Here is a 17,140-nt window from a genome sequence, read left to right as displayed (position 1 = left end):
CAAAACCCACAGCTGGAATTTAGCAGCAGACTGGGAGAGGTACCAGTCTGGGGCCATCTTATTTCCTGATCTCATCACCCCTCCTTTCCCCACAATGTTGCCTCAGGGCTGGTGATCCTTGCAAGCAGCAAGGCTGAGCAGGGAGCACAGGGGTAACACAGAACTTCCCAAATCGCAGGAACCCTGGGGAATCCTCTGCCATGTGTGCCAACGGGCCTTGCAACTACTTCAGCACTGCTGTCCCTGGCTTTGCTTTGCCGGGTCAGAGGAGCAGCCAGGAAACCACACCTGAGATTTTGTGCTGGTTCCCATGGGGTGTCACAGCTTTTCCGCAGGATGCACACAGAGCTGGGAGTTTTAAACACTCAAAAACCTGCAGAACCTTTGCAGGAGGCTCATAGCAGGAGCCAGGAGAGTGTTTCTTTAGATTCCAAAGGCAGCATACCTCTCTCCTCCACCACACAGACATGTCAGGTACAGCAGAAGGTTGATGCAAAAAGGGCTCAGGGAGACAGGCTCTGAAGTGCAAACCAGAGACAGGCTGGAAAGGCAGCTTGGCCAGCAGCTGGGACCACAGCCAGACCAGGGATTCACCACAGCTCATCAAAACTGAAGAAAAAATTCATTTGGAAAATTAAGAAGTTATGTTGCTACAGGGAAGATATGTAGCTGGGTATGGATGCAGCTGAGTTGCTCCATGCCAGAGCAAGGTGAGCTACTGCTCTCTACAAAAATGCCTCCTCCTTGCATCGGCTCCACTGTCCCAGCCAAAAAGAAGGGAGGGAGAGAGGAAGCAAGCTGGGCAGGATCCTGTACTGAGAGGGGCAGACACTGGCAGCCCTTTGGAGACACGAATGTCCTAGGAAGGGCGTGTCAGGTAAGTGCTGCCAGGGAGAGCTTGTGGAAACAGAAGGGTTTTGTTTAGGTTGTGCCTTTAAAATATGTCCACTCCCCTCTCAGCCTGCATATTTTACAATCTCAGCATACTTTCCCTGTGCACAACTCTGGCAGACTCAGTGATTTTTCTTTTTTTTTCCCGAAGTGAACTCACTCACAAATGCATTTTTCAAGCTCCCACAACTTGAAGAATAGAAGTTGCAGCCTGGAAAAAAAAAAAAAAGGCAAGGATTAAAAAAAGGTAAAATTGCAGAACACTCAGGGGCTCAAGCATGTGGTGTTTGAAATTTGCATAATTCTTCAGTCATTGATTTTTATTCCTTTTCATGGTAAAATGATGAATTACTTTTTTTCTGTGTACAAAAGAAAGGGCAGGGATCATGGCCATTTGGACTCCAAAGAGAAGTTTTTCATCTACAGGATGCAAGAAAATCATGAAGGAAGAATATACAGCCAAATATTAGAAAATACAATACCGAAATATTAGAGTTCTATATACCCAAGTATTAGAAGCATCTGTGTGGCAGCAAGAAGTCCTGTTACCAAGCAAATATCAAGGACAGAGAATAAAAAGAAATTGACTGTGCTTGAGAACATCAGAATATGGATGAGCTACCTAAGTTCATGAAACTTTGCAACATTTTCCCTGATGATAACAGCTTATGTATTATTCTGAATAAACAGCTTAGTATTTCTTAATGCCAAATAGCTCCTTTTGGTGCCACCACACCCAGTTTACCACTACTCCCCTGTAACAGCCACTCTAACCTCATGATTCTGTTTTACTGAAGAAACCAGTCAGAGCAACGAGAGTGCCCAGCTAATCTCCACATCACAAGCAGTGAATCAAATCTCACAGCACTCCGTCCACCAAGTAAACATCCCATGCAGCACCACACTGTTGTTTGGGGTTTTTTACTAATAAAATCCAGAATAGAACAAGTCATCAGCTAAATTACTATAAAAACCAGTCATAATAACAACATCGATGAGGAAAAATATTTACATTAATAAAATATCCCCGTAGTCTAGTGTTGCATGGGGTGCTCACTCAGTGGAAGGAGTGATGTGAGATTTGATTCATCATGTGTGAATGTTTTATAAAGAAATTATTATGACAATTATTACACATTATTATCAGTAGGCTAATATAAGAATATACTAATATTATATTGTGTATTGTTATAGCACATTAATATGTGATTGATGCAATAATTGATATATGGATTACTGTAACAATTTACTTTTTAGAAAGCATGTTAATATACAGTTGTCGTAATAATTATTATATTGATTATAGCAATAACTTAAACACTTTTAATTAGTCTTATTAGTCGAATTCCTTCAGATTATGCGATGGGCTTTAACTCAAGCCTACACCCGCAAACTCTCTCCCGGACCATCACACCACCAACAGCTTCTTCTGCCTCCCTTTTTCCCAGGCCCTTCTGAGCTTTCCTCCCAGCCCCGCTCGCATTTCGCGGTATCTCCTGCCATCTACTGATGCTTGCGAGGAGGCAACTGGTGGTTTTCGCGAGGTGTGGGGCGAGAATACGCCCCTGGCCGTTCAAAAAGGGAGGTGAGACGGGACGCGGGGGAGGCACCCGAGTCCCGGCCGCGGTGCTGGCCCGCCCCGGGCGGTCCCAGGCTGCCCGGGGCGGAGCGGGGCGGGCCGGGGCCGGGCTCTGCCCGAAGCCTCCCTGGGGGAGGAGGGAGGCGCAGCCCTTAATAGCGGCTCAGGCAGCCGTCTCGTCCCGTCCCGTCCCGTCCCGGTGCAGCCATGGGGGAGGCGGCGGGAGGCAGCGCGGTGCCCCCGCTCCCGCCGTCGGAGGCGGCCGGCGGGCAGGTGAACGCCCTGACCGTCCTGGCCCTGCTGGAGAAACTCGTCTCGATGCTGGAAGCGGTGGAGGGTCACCAGCGGCAGATGGAGCAGAGGCAGCGGGGTTTGGAAGGGGCGGTGCGGAGCATTCAGGGAGACCTGGGGAAACTGTGCCGCAGCCACGGGGCGACGGGCGAAGCGGTGGAGAAGCTGCTGGAGAAGTCTCGGAAGGTGTGCGCGCACACCCGCGCCGTGCGGGAGCGGCTGGAGCGGCAGTGCGACCAGGTGCGGCGCCTCGAGCAGCACCACGCCCAGCTGCTCCGCCGGGACCGCTTCAAGGTGCTCATCTTCCAGGTGAGAGGCTCCGCGGCCGCCCCCGCTCCCCGCAGCGCCGAGCGCAGGCTCCCCGGCCCCGCCAAGCTTGCTCCCGAACGTGAGGGAAAAGCCCACCTCTGCTAACTCCTCCTAAACCCGGGGAAAGAGCTGACTGTTATGCTAACTATTAGCAAACTTGGAACACAGAGCTGTCTTTTTGGTAACTGGGCAAACTTGGGAGAAAACCCCTCTTTTCGTCATGTAAAGAGCCGTCTTTCATACTTGGTAAATTCAGGGAGAAACGCCCACTTTTACTGTTGGCAAACAGGGGGGGAGCATGTTTTGCTAACTGTTAGGAAACCTGAGGGAAAAGCTGTCTTTTTTTCCTCTTGCAAACTTAAGGGGAAAAGCCCTTTTTTTTTGCTAACTTTTAGCAAACATTGGGAAAGAGCCCTCTAACTCTTGGCAGTCTTGGAGAAAGAGTTGTCTTTTGCTAGTTCGTAGTGAACATGACGAAAGAGACCTTGTTTTGCTAACTCTCAGCATACCTGGAAAAACAGCCACCTTTTATTCTCAGCAAGTGACGCAAAAGAACCATCTTTTACTAACTCTTGGCATACTTGGGGAAGAGTTGTTTTGCTATGTGTTTTGAGGGGGGGTTAAGTAAACCTGAAGGGCCCTTATTTTTTTTGCAAACTCTTCGCAAACGTGAGGAAAGAGCCCATTTGCTAACTTGGAATAGAAATGCCACTAAAAACTGCCATTGCATCTGCCCTCAGAAGCAGGAGAGGTGCAGTGCTGCAGCTCCCTGTCCCCTCTTGCCCTGCTTCACTCTGCGGGCTGATCTGGCCTGTTCAGGGATGAGCTACAGATTCAGCTTAAAAACTCAGCTTCCTGGGAGTCCATCCAGTGATAGCGGCAGTTTGCATATTTTCCCCTTTTTAAGCAATGGTCTGGGTAGAACATGCCGTGAGCTTTAACTAAACACAGGACATGACTTTCACATATTTAAAAAAAATAAAGACAGATCTCCACAAATCACTGAGGGAGGGAAGGAGAGCAAACATGGGGCAGAAGTAGTCACAGTTCGGGTACATCACCAGTACCTCATGCTAAACATCTTGGCGTTACATCTGTCAGTCACTAACTCTGCTCCTTGGGTTGTTGGGGTTTTTTTTCCTATTTAACCCATCCCAAAACAACAGAGTATAGTGCCTAATTTTTAAAAGCTGGCAGGCCTGGTTAGTGCACAGGGAATTCCCCCAGAAAGGAAGCCCCCACCTCCCTCCTTATTGTTCTCCCAAATTACAGTCCAGGCTTGTCAGGCCAGAAGAGGAGGAGCCTGCAGCATGTTTCCACCCCAGAAGGAATGTGGAAATTATTCCAGGGACTGGGTAAATTAAAAGACACATGTTCTCTGCAGTTCTGCAACTAATTTAAGATCCATTACTGTATGTCAAAACACTGCCATCTCCCAGGCCCCACTCGCTAATGACTGGCTCCCGCCTCCAGGTTCAGAGACCTTGAACACTTCCCACAGGGTGGTGCATCACCGAGGCCTGGGGGAAGGCAATTTTGTAACATTTCTGCTACCTCTGAGTGTGAGAATGAAGGCCTCGGTGTTGCATCAAGCGTCTTCCTCCAGGTGACATAATGCAGAGAGTAAAGACAAACAGAGCTCTGTGAGTGTGGGACAGATGATGTTACCTTGGGTAGGGCTCTCCAGTGGCAGCAATTTGTAGGCACTGGGTGAAAGCAACAGTAAAACTCACCCAGAAGGGTTTGAGAGGTAAAGCAGTGTCTCGACAGGGGAGGGCTGGCTTTGCTCGTTTCCTGATACTAAATAGTATTCCAAAGCTAAGGCCTATTTAAACCTCTGAATCTTGCTGGGTCCTAAAGTGCACAAAACCAAAACAAGCAGCACAGGCCTGTGTCCTAGTACAAAAGTTGAAGAAAATTCACTGCTTCTCCACTGCCCATCAGTGGGCTGGTACCTTTGGACAGCAGATCTGTTCTTCATTGCTTTTCTGGGGATTTAGGTGACTCTGTTCCCATCTCTCACTGGAAAATATGTTCCCACAGTGTGGGAAGATGAACTTAACCAATCCCAAGCCAATGCATATCAGGAACACAAGTTTTAAAAAAGAAACACTGTAGTCAAATTCAGTTTAAAATAAAAAAATAAATAAATAAATTAGCAGTCAACTGGGAATTGCTCCTGGAAGTGGCCTGCTGCTAAATGGCAGCATGGCCGTCTGGAAAACCAGGGTGTTTGGCAGAGCTCCCTGCAGCATGGGAGAGTGGCTGGGGTGGGCAGCACCCAGGGCTTTCTCCAGTGGAGGCTGGGAGGAGCTGGGATTTCCAGTCGGAAGTGGCTGCACCCAGAGGGGTAGTGGGTACTTGCCAGGCTGTGCCAATATGCCTGCTGCTGACCTGGACAGGTGCCTTACCTGCATGCCCATGTCCTTGGAATCTCTGGGCAGGATCTCCTTTCAAGCTGGAGGAGGGACAACCTGGTAGTCAGCGAGGCCTCTACCTTGCTAGGATAATTGTACAGAGGAAAAAGCAGAAGGCTGGCTGGGTTTCTGTCCTGCCCTGCACAGGAATCCATGGAAAAACAATTGCAGGAAGGAGAAGTCACAGCAATGAAGCCATATCGACGCCAGATCTCTGTAAAAAAAACAAAAGGGAAATCTGGATGTATGAGGCTTCTTTTCAGCTAGGGGATTCTTCTTTTCCACTGAAAAAAAACAATCCCAAACTTCACACAGCATGTTTCTCATTAGGACTAGCTTTTCCAGCTTAGGAAGACAGCTCAATATGAAAATAAAAATACACATTTGTGATTCAGTTCTGCGTTCACCGTATACCCTAAACTCCTTCATACTTGGTGGGAGCACTGAGCACAGCCAAAACACACGACTGAGCTCCAGCTCTGCATTTTATGAAACCGTGCTGCCACGCTCCAGCATCAGCTTTCCCTCAGCACACACACTGAGAATGAACTGCATTTAGAGAAGTTCAGCTATTTACATATTTTCCATTAAAATGCTCTTAGTTTTCTCTTCCTAGACTGCATATATTTCTTTAATTGGTGACATATTTTAAGGGAGCTCCATTCCAAGTATTTGAGGATGAAAAATTTTATTACAAATGACACAGCAATTTAGCAAAACACTGAAGTGACTGTTTTAAAAATCCTTGTTAAGCTTTGGCATTGTTCCCCTCTGTTTTGTTCTTGCCACATGACCAGCTTTTTGGTTCTGGTTTGGTGGGGGTTTTGTTTGCCTTTTTAGCTGCAAAAGCAAAATGCAAGATAAAAAAAGCTCATGCTTAATTTTTCAATTAAATGTCATGTTTACTGGTTAAATGTCATGCAAATGGGACAGATAAGTCAAAATTGCAGCTTGAGGTCAAGCACACTAATATTCAGGTCCCTTTCAGATGCTGCTGTTGGGAAATCCTTCATGTAAAATGAAGCAAGAAGAGGGCACAGGAAATTAGCCATTTGATTGTATCTAGTTGTTTGGGTCACTGCAATAATCTTTTGCAAAAGCAACTTCAAACTCAAAATGAACAAGTGAGGGAAACAGAAGAATTACAAGCCAATAATGCTGTTATCTAACTACTGTGTTTCCCACTGGAGCATTGAAGGGAGAATACTCTGCTATTGATTAATGACAAAATTACCTCACATGGCTTGACCCAGCTGTGCCGTGGCAGGTCAGGGTGACGGTGCAGCCAACGCCCCAGCCTGCACAGGACATGCGAGTGGGTGGGTGGCAATTTCCTCCTCCCTGCCCTCCTCCCTCCCCATGGTGACATCCAGGTCTGAAGAGCATGTACTTGTCCAAAGGTGGAGCTATAGCTGGCTTTGGAAGGATTTGTCCTGTTTTGACCTATTTTGTGAAGGAAAACAAGTTTTAGACTAGTAATCATTTAGGCATATAACAGCATCTACAAAGTACAGAGGAGCCTGGACTGCAAAATACCATCTCTCCTTCTTGAAGGTCAGGGCCTCCTACAGCAAATCTAACAAGAATTCAAACCAAAGCACACTGATTTCCCCCATGCAGCATCAGAGATTCACCACTCCTTCAGTAAATTAACTGTCTGTTCATTCAGGTAATCCAGTTTTGTAAGTACACTGTTATGGATCTTATTCCCTTGTGGTAAAGGATAGGGATGAGATTATGACCTACACAAACTTCCCAAGAATGGCCAATCAAAGCCACAGGGAAGGCACTGATTTTAACTATGCAATTATTACTAGTATTAGCTGTTTTACACAGAGAACTTCCACAATTCTATTCATCTCCTACATGGAAAAAACAAAATTCAGGAGCTAGCTACCTACAGTCAAGCCCATCTGAACAAAAAAAAATGCAAGTGCTGTTTTTGAACTCAGATGTGGAAAATACAAAGATGTATTGCTTTCTTAGAATTTTAGATTAGATCAGGAAGAAAAGATCAAAGTTCTACCTTTTTTTTTGCATGGAAAATAGTTAATGCAGTTTGTAACAGCTGGCATTTTTCAGTGTATTGTTCTAGTCTTCCTAAATGAAATACCAGACTGCTTGAAAAATGTATCAAAACAAAATACAGCTGTCATATAAACTTGTTAGACCAAGAACTTATCAATAGCCCACTTACAACATGTTATCAGTAACCATGTTTGACATAGAAATGTCTGTTCCACCACAGAGCATTCCTGCTATACCAGCCTTGTATTTTCAAAGCATTTTACTTAATTTATTTTCATTTGCATTTTAATAGTTCCTGTGATCCTAAGGTCTTTTAGAAACATGGCATAGGAAAGCATGTCGTTCCCATTTTACAGGAAGACAAATAGATGCCCAGAGGCTGATATTTTCCAGGGCCATGTAGGAAGCTTAGACAGAGAGGTGATTACTTGAATGCCAGTACTGCCTGATAGCCAAAGATAACCAGATAGCAAAGACCACTTAGGATCTGCTTTTAATTGAATAATTATCTCATTATTATGTAGTATATTTTTGTTTGTTCTTTATTCTTTATAAATATGGGTAGTTTGACAGTCTCTCTTCTACTCAGTCAGAAATTTGATAAAAATTGAAATCAGATCTATGTCCATATTCTTCTAGACACTGCATGCAGTACTTCAGTTTAATGTAAATAACTGTAGACAGAGCTAAACTGACCTTGAGAAAGGCTGCACAGGCTCATCTCTGGTTCAGATTGCACTGGGATCAAGTCATATGACACCACTTTCCTAGATAAAATACTTTAAAAGTTACAACCCGTCTTTACTCATTAAAATCAGAGTTTCCTATAGCATTCAGACACTAACACCTGAATGTTCAGATGTCTAAAATTGTGTGGGATTACCTAGGTTTGGAAAGAATGCTCTAGACATGAAAATTATGCTTTATACTGAGTTTTCGTGCTCTGGGGAATAACTCAAAGCTGCACCCTCTCATGTAATCCACATTTCATTAACTGCAGTGGAGAGAAAATATAAATACTTGTCCAGCAGTTACAGCTGGTTTCACTTAAAGCTGGGGCAGGTTTCCTTTGTTTTGTTATCTTGGTCAGTGTTGCTGATACTTGCGACAACATTATAGGTGTCAGGAGAAGAGCGTGGGCTTTATTAGATGTTCCACTGCAGGCAGGGGGCATGTAAAGGTTTGTCCATGCCAGTGTATCCAACTGAGGCCACTGGCCCAAAAAGGTATGCAGAAACAATAGAAGTAAAGCATATACACACTGTCAAACAGCTATCCGTTTCTTTTATACTTTTCATTATTATATCTTTGAGGGATATTAATCAGCATACTTGAATCACTGTGTATGTGATTATATAGTGTGTATATATAGTATAAAGTAATTCTGCCCATCTACAGTGCATATTCTTTGGTTCCAGAAGGGCTACAAAGTAGTCAGTACTACTTCCTTTTTAACAGAATTACAGAATCAATTAGGCTGGAAAAGACCTCTGAGATCAAGTCCAACACCACTGTGTCAACAAGACTATGGCACTGAGTGCTGTGTCCAGTCTTCCCTTAAACACCTCCAGGAACAGTGACACCATCACCTCCCTGGACAGCCCATTCCAATGTCTAATCACCTTTTCTGTGAAGAAGTTCTTCTTAATGTCCAACCTAAACCTCCCTGCTGCAGCCTGAGGCCATGTCCTCTTGTCCTGTCAGTGGTTGCCTGGGAGAAGAGATGGACCTCCACCTGGCTACAGCCTCCTGTCACGTAGTTGTAGAGAGCTATAAGGTCCCCCCTGAGCCTCTTCTTTAGGCTAAACAACAACCACAACAAAAACCACAACCACAACATCCTTATACAGCCTTGACAGCAAATTTAACCCAGGGCACTGTTCTCTGCAGTGATTACAACTGTGTGCTCAGTCCTGAAATAATGAGAATGAACTTGGAAGTGTATATGGCCTTTCTTCCCCTTAACTGTACACTCAGGCCCACTAGGGACAGATCTGAGACTATTACAACTGTTTCACTCAGCACTTACTGCTTTTTGTATCTAAAGATAAATATGGGGGGAGGGCGGCGGGGGGGGAGAAAACCCTTCCAATCCACGTGGCTAAGTGAAATGGCATGTACACTCTCAGAAGGTGATAAAAACAGTAATGAATAGAGACTATGCTGATCTAAGGCTCAACAGTGCTGAAAGGAAAAGGGAGTGTGCGAGGAGCCTCATTTTCTTTGCATGGGCAGATGCCTGCAAAACCTACCGCAGAACAGAGTGTTCATTGTGCTGCCTCTGAAGTGCTCGGGGTAGCAGAGCTTCTGCACTCCGTAGTTTCAGACACCCCTCATTACGAGTTGCAGCTTCTGCCCTTCTTTAGCCTGTTTTGTTTTCAGAAACCTCCCTTCTTTTTATGTCCTTTCTTCATACTTTTCCTGTTAGCCAGGAGCGACTACTAGTGTTTTCTGTGTGGTGTAATGTCTGCTTATTTCTGTGTACCATAATTTTTTATTCTTATGTTTCAAGGAGTTGTTCTATTGATATTTTAATATTTACCAACCAAATTTACTAGCTTCTTTTTCTGTAAATAGCTTTAAAATAGGATACACTCTAAACATCATGGACTGCATGGTGTCTCAGTATCAACAATCAACATACATTTTTCCAGAAATACGGCAAAAGGGCTGGTTGCATTTGCCATCTGAGAAACCTCCCAGATGCAACCAACATCTCTGCAGAGATATTCTCAGTCTTTGGCTGGAGAAACTGAAAGCTCTGTGGGGTTATGTGACTTCTGTAGGTCTACACAGGGGTCTGCAGTACCACCTCTTTAGCCACCATACTTTATCTTCTACCCAGAGAGAAGGTGTACAACTTTACAGCTAAACTCTTACTAAAGAGCATGTAATTTAAATGACAAAGAATGGGATTTCCATCCTTCATACATTCCAAGTCACTCTGAAAGAGAAATCTCACAGCTCATTAGTCTTAAACTTTACCATATAATGATTCAGTGGACTTTGAGTGGTTCAATATACTAAAATAACAAGAAATGTTCAGCTTTCTTCATCTCATCATTGGGAGGGGGGGAAGTAATTGTTCAGGGTTGTGCTTTGGTTATTAAATATGGGTCACAAGAACTATAAAACTCAAATATTGTCGGTATTTTCAGGAGGAAAATGAGATCCCTGCCAGTGTTTTTGCAAAAGAACCTGTTCCTAGCATTACAGAAGGAAAAGAGGAGCCTGTGGATGAGAACAAAACATTGGAAGAAACCTTGCACACAGTGGAATTGGGTTCAGATGATGAAATGTTTCATGAGGAAGATGATGTGGATGACAGTGCAGAAGAGAAAACAGAAGAATCAAGAGCTGAGAAACTTAAAAGGTCCAGCCTCAAGAAGGTAGACAGCCTCAAGAAAGCGTTTTCCCGCCAAAACATCGAGAAGAAGATGAACAAGATCAGCACAAAGATTGTGTCACCTGAACGGAGAGAAAAGATCAAGAAATCACTTACTGTGCATCATCAGAAGTCCTCTTCTTCGAAGAGTTCAGGTTTCAAAGTATCTCCCCTCACATTCAGCACGAAGAAAGGCCGCGAAGGAGAAAACCCTGCAGAAGCCGAAGACAGACCATCGGAAACTGCAAGCAATGACCAAGCTGAGAATGAGGATGAAATGTCCTTTGCCAACATGCACTCGGATATGACACCCACCACCTCACTGACCGAGGAGGGCAAAGCAGGGGTCGATTCTCTAGAGCAGGAAGCCAGAATGGAAGGGAAAGCCATGATGAACAACAACATCGAGCTGTCCATCGTTGAAGATGACGATGAAGAGTATGGGATGCCTCTAGAAGTTTCTAGCCAGAAACTGTATGATGAAAGAAACAACCCATTTAGTGAGGAAATGGAACAAGGAGAAGAAAAGGCCCAAGCAGCTGTCCTGCAGGTAGACCATACAGCGTAATCATCCTTTGCCCTCCTTCGCCTTCCAGCTACGCACGGTTTTACTGAGGCTAATAACTAGTTTCAGCTACACAGCCAGCAGCAGCAATTAAACCTCTTTCATCCTATTCTCTGCAGCGGTAATTTATTGCATTGTGTTGGAATGCAGAGTAAACAAAGTCAGTGTTGCTCTGCTGTAGGCCGAGTCACTGGTGTTTATGAATTTAGAGATGCTGCCAACTGGTGTAAGAGACTAGCGGGAAGAGAGAATGTCTAGTGGAAGCAAGCTGGTCAGCTGGCTGTCTTACACTTAAGGTCAGAGGAATGCATGGAGAGTAGTCAGAATCTAAACATTTCTGTTCTCTTTCCTTCTCTTAGTATTTCACAGCACTGTGAGTAGTTTTGTATGTAAATGTAGAAATACCAATGCGAACATTTGATTTCAGTTTCCTTGCCATGCTCCGTGAATACTAATAGCCTCGGTAACTGTGCATACGTGTAGTTTATTTGGGACTTTGCTCCACAGCACTGTAGGACTAAAAGAGCAGAGTACTTAGAGGGCGAAGCAAAAAATTTGGTTCCATCCAGTGGGGGTAGATTTTTGCCAGTAGTCTCTCTCTACTCACTTAGAAGAAATTACTGTGTTTTGGTGGAAACAAAAAGATATTTTTCAATCTACCAGAGTTATGGAAATATATTAATGACAAACATGAATGTGTGATCAGTTGCTGTACCTCTAAGGGTTCAGAAATTGAAAAAAAAAAAAAGAAAAGAAAAAAATAGGAGTTTGGTAGAAACATGAAGATAGTCTGAAGAAAGTCTGAAATGCTATGAAATGTAAAAAGAGCAAAAACAAACCCCCACAATATTAAATCTATGTTCCCAGCCTAAAGTATATATACTCCGATAACACTAGTTAATTCTTAGTCTTTTTAGCAATACAATATCAAACTTGGCACCTGCACAACTTTGTATCTCAGAGTATTTTGAAAATAGCATAATTTATCTTTTTACAAATTATTTCATATATAGAGCTATATCTACACAGAAGAGTTAGATAATTACAGGGATGTAAGGACAATCATTTCAAAAAGGTGAAATACCCTTTCAGGTATGTCTAAAGGGAACAACGTCTTATGGATTGAACTTCATGGCAGGGATGAGTTTACATAAGTATGAGTCTGCAGAGCCACAGGATTTGATTCTCTGCTAATAACTTTCATCAAAGTCACCTACCTGCTCTCAAAGTTAGTAGTCTGTAATTTTTCAAGAGTAATTGAAAATGAGAGGTTGCAAGGTAGTTTGTTCACTATGAATGTTCATTCCTGTCACTTAACAATGGTAAGGGGGAAGGGAGGAAAGGGAAGCACAATACCCACAAGTTACCTTACATCCTTGGTTGTTTATGCAGTGGGTTATTTTTATTTTTATATATATATATATAAAAATTCTACTGATACTTAACATTGCACTAAAAGGTTGCTTCCTTCAACTTGTATTTAGAACCACGAATTACACGGGAAATGAAAGCTACAACAGAAATACCATTAGGAAATAATTTACAGGTATTACTCCTCAGGGGTAATATCTGTAACCAGAAAAACACACTGGAAGTTAGTCAGTAAGAGCTTAGTGTAGGCGAGTACTATTAAGAGTTAAGCTCTTAAGTCTATGCTATCATATAGGAGATACTGTTTCTAAGAAAAATCATGGTATAACTCGTGCAGCTATGTTTTTATTTTGTATTAACTACAATGGATTTCAATAATTTTTACTTGTAACTAACTACAAATATGACAAATAAAAGCATAATATAAAACACAGCCATGTCAGTGTTTGTGAGAAGGAGTCTGAAAAGCTGGCAAAGATGAAATTTAAAGGTCAAGCATTTATTACTTCAGTTCATGTCCCCACTGTACCTATACCATTTTCTTTCTCATTCTATGCTGTTATTTGGTAATGCAAACACCAGTGCTTTACTTTCCAGATACTTACCAGATTTCTAGTCCATCTAAATGTAGCCAGGGTCTTTCCAAAATCTCCTAGCTCCATCTGCATTTTTTTAATGGACTGCAGCATACTCCTAACACTTTAAAGAGTCCTGAAAGCATATTTATATTGAAGTCTATATTCTGTTTATGCACACAGATAAACTCATGTCTTCTAGAGTGCCACATAGTCTTTAGCAGGATTAATTTTACTGACAGACCGAAGAAATCACGTTTAACCTTTATGTAGCAGCTGTCAACCTCCCACAGCCACCAAGCACTTACCAGGAACTCCAGCATCATGTTTACATTTTGCTTTCAGATATGCCCCGTTTGTTTGTCCTGCTAAGCTTTAATTCAAACAATACCCCTGGCCATGCTTTATCCACTTTTAGAGATGCTGAAATGAATCCCATGCACAGTGTTCTAAAAGAGTATTACAATGCTATCCAGTAAAACCATTGGAAATGCAGATACTGAGCATCTGTGAGAATTAACTCAGATATCCACTTCAGAATACAGTACACACACAGTCATCAGTTGCAGGACTAGAATTGAATGTTTTCTCCATCACAAGTGCACATTTACAAGGACAGGTGGGTCTGTAATCCTAACAAAGAAAAGAAAGCATGTTTTGCAAGAGAGAAAAATGTTTACTCAACTCATGAATGTCTGCTTTTGTCCTATCTTATAAACCAGAGGATGAAGCAAGCTCAGGACCCCAAGATGTCCCCCAAGATGTTTCTTCCCCTTGCCTTCCATTCTCAAGACCTGACTGAAAACATCAGTCTGCAAAACTTACTGTTTCAGGGAGACACAACATGGGACCAGCAGCACTGTATTCTTTCAAGTATCTCAAGTATGTGCCTGGATCTTGTCATGGTGGCAGATGTCAAGCATATGCACGAGTATTCCATGATTGCGCTGACAGGTTTGTCTACATAATTATTTTTTTAAAAACTTGCTTGTTTATGCTTCCTGACACAGTAACAGTGAGCTCCAGTTGTACCATTATTTCTTGGAAGACATGCACAGATTCAGAGTTTGACCTCCACTGAAATCGGCGGCAGCTTTGCACAAAGAAAAAGGGCGTGATAAAGCCCTTATGGTATAAATATTTAAACTAGCAGCACTTAGCTGCTGCTGATACTTCCATTTTCACTGACAGAAAACCAGCTGACATTTCTATGCCCTTTTAGGGGAAAGAGCAAAGAGCATCCCATTGACCCCCCACATGCTAATGCACGAGCCAGGTCCTCTGTGAAAAGGCACAGATACGGGTTTTCTGGACCATTCACTGTCAAATAAAAGAGTGCAGGTCTGACTGAAGCATGTTCTGTCTCTAACAGACAAGAAGAAAGGGAAGAGGAAAAGAAGCAGAAGGCAAAATGTACTTGGATAGCCCTTTACATTGATGCAATGAAAACCCTTTGTTATTGTAGACTGTAATGCCAAAAAGCTACGCGACTGATGACTGATAGTCACACACTTGAAAGAGAGATAAGCTCAGAAGAATTAGTGAAGTAATGGCAGTTTGTTAGAGGGCAAACTGTTCACAAGGGGCCAGCCCAACCCTGAAAATCAATGAAAAGCCTTCAGCTGGCTCAAAGGACCCTCTGAGCTGTACAGTGGTTTTGGGCCACATGTCCAGCTCCTGTGAGCATCAGTAAGAGCTGAGTGCATAAATGCAAGACATGAGATCTGTGTATCTCCCCAATCCAATCTGCTTAGCTCATCAACAGAACAAAAATTTTTACTGCCATCAGCACAGCAGATGCAGCAGTGTGGCAGAAAGGAAGGCTTTGCAGGGTGCATTGTGAGCAGAATTTCAAGCTAAGTTCAGACTGCAAGGTCTATGCTGTCAGCAACTGCATATGATGGAGCAAGCATAGCTCCAGCTCCTGAAAACACAGGTACGCAGATGGAAAAGTTCTACTGTGTCCCACTAAGACACATGCCCACTCTGCGTGTCAACAGGAAGGTGTCGGGTAGTCTGATTGCAGGCAAAGAGAAAGTTTCACCCATAGCAAAGCGAATCTAGCACGCAGCTGCTTGGCCCCGCTCCTGGTCAGGGTTTTGCCCAGGCAACTAAACAACGGGCAGGAAACAACTGCCAGAGCCGCCCGGAGGGTGCTGACTCAGCACGTAAGTATCCACCTCGCTCTGACTCACAGCCCTTGCTTTCCCAAATAAACGGAAAAAGGCTGATAGCCACTTTCCACGACTCTAAACTGCCCGTTGCCGTGGCTCTGTTTCAGGATCTGTGTTTGAACCAGCATCCAACCCCAGGCTGAGTCTAACTGCACGCATAAAGAAATTTTAATCAGCATGCTTGGAGCCGTTAGTGGCTGATCTTTCCTGCCCTCCTTTTGATCAAAATGTCTTTTTTCCTTTCCTCTCACTCCACCGAGTCATTTGTGTGAGTCTGAAGTACACACTAATTCAAATAAGGAACTCTCTCTAACTGCACGTTGAGAACCGATAATCAGTGTCATCTTTAATTTTTCTTACATGGTTATCCCCTTTAATGGAGTGTGCTGCAGTAACTGAGAATAAATCTGCTTTAGGTTAAGCTAGAGATTGTTATTTATTTTTCTTTCAGATCAGAGATTAATATTGCTGTATGACCATTGGTACTAACCTCTTTTTCCATAGCAACACTAAAGAGAGCATAAACTATGAGTCATAATTTCTCTCTGGAGGACTTTTTTGTAATTATGATCATTCCACAGTTCCTAAAATATGTTAGCTGATATATAGCTCTGGTATAACAGCTTTGATTTTCCTTCATTTGAACACCAAGGCAGAAAGAAGAGACCCACTATTTATATTTCTCTGGCTGGACTAAACACTACACAAAGTATCAGACATCCATTATTCATTATAACCATGTGGCTCCTAAAAACTCCACAGCAATGTTTTCCCCGTAAAGGTGGAACAGGTTTACTTGCTTTCAACAACACTAAATAAGACTGACCTTCTAAAAGAAAACTTGTGTCCTTCCCCACATGCTTAGTAAATTGGGATCTGACAGCTGGAATTGATCCAAACTGGAAACTGTATTATACTGTGTGGCAGAAAGGTTGCACAGTAGCATTACTCCTCTGCCTTTAACGTCTCCAACATTTCCTCTGCCACTGAACACAAGAGACTGTCCAATTTCAGTAATAACGGTGATACTCTTCACTCCCTTCAGTGAAAAAAATCTGGCCTTGAGACAACTTGTCCCTGCAGATCTCTGGAATATCTCAGCAGATGATCACACCTGATCATCAGAACAGATTGCATGATTTTGTGTGTGTGTGTGGCTGTGTACTACATTTCTCTTACAACACAGTCTACTGAGTACTGGTGCCAAGTCCCCAGAAAACCTGTAGTGCCTGTTGCAGGAGAATTAGCAAACCCAAGGACACACACATTCAGTCAACAGTCATAATCCAAAACAGAGAGAGAGAGAACAAGCTTGTATCTCTTACTGCTCTGCAGTGAGATCCCCAACAGCTAAACAAAGCCCAGACTGCACCAACAGAAAGGATATACTGTTCAATCTCATCTTGCCAGTATGAAACTGCACATACAGGCTCAGGCTTGTGCAGGCACACAGTGAAAGAGCAGAACATCAACTAACATAGGATCAGTGGTGCTGCAGACTTGTCTACTCTTTCCTAAAGGTTTGCAGAAAAAAGCCTGAACCTTCAAATTCCTG

The 17,140-nt window shown here is 43.3% G+C and overlaps 1 protein-coding gene across 1 annotated transcript; it reads left to right on the top strand.

The window, feature by feature from the left end:
• The first annotated feature begins 2,640 nt into the window (after positions 1 to 2,640).
• CAVIN2 (caveolae associated protein 2) lies at positions 2,641 to 13,269 on the top strand. The gene is made up of 2 exons (XM_050340122.1): positions 2,641 to 3,070; positions 10,674 to 13,269. The coding sequence occupies exons 1-2, from the start codon at positions 2,678 to 2,680 to the stop codon at positions 11,466 to 11,468; spliced, it is 1,188 nt and encodes a 395-aa protein (XP_050196079.1). The 5' UTR covers positions 2,641 to 2,677; the 3' UTR covers positions 11,469 to 13,269.
• The last annotated feature ends 3,871 nt before the right edge of the window (positions 13,270 to 17,140 follow it).

The sequence above is a fragment of the Myiozetetes cayanensis genome, unplaced genomic scaffold (assembly GCF_022539395.1).
Source record: "Myiozetetes cayanensis isolate MyiCay16 unplaced genomic scaffold, myiCay2020 scf9, whole genome shotgun sequence".
In the NCBI taxonomy this organism is placed as follows: Eukaryota; Metazoa; Chordata; class Aves; order Passeriformes; family Tyrannidae; genus Myiozetetes; species Myiozetetes cayanensis.
The sequence above is the reverse complement of the archived record's forward strand: the minus strand, read 5'-3'. Positions and strand labels throughout refer to the sequence as shown.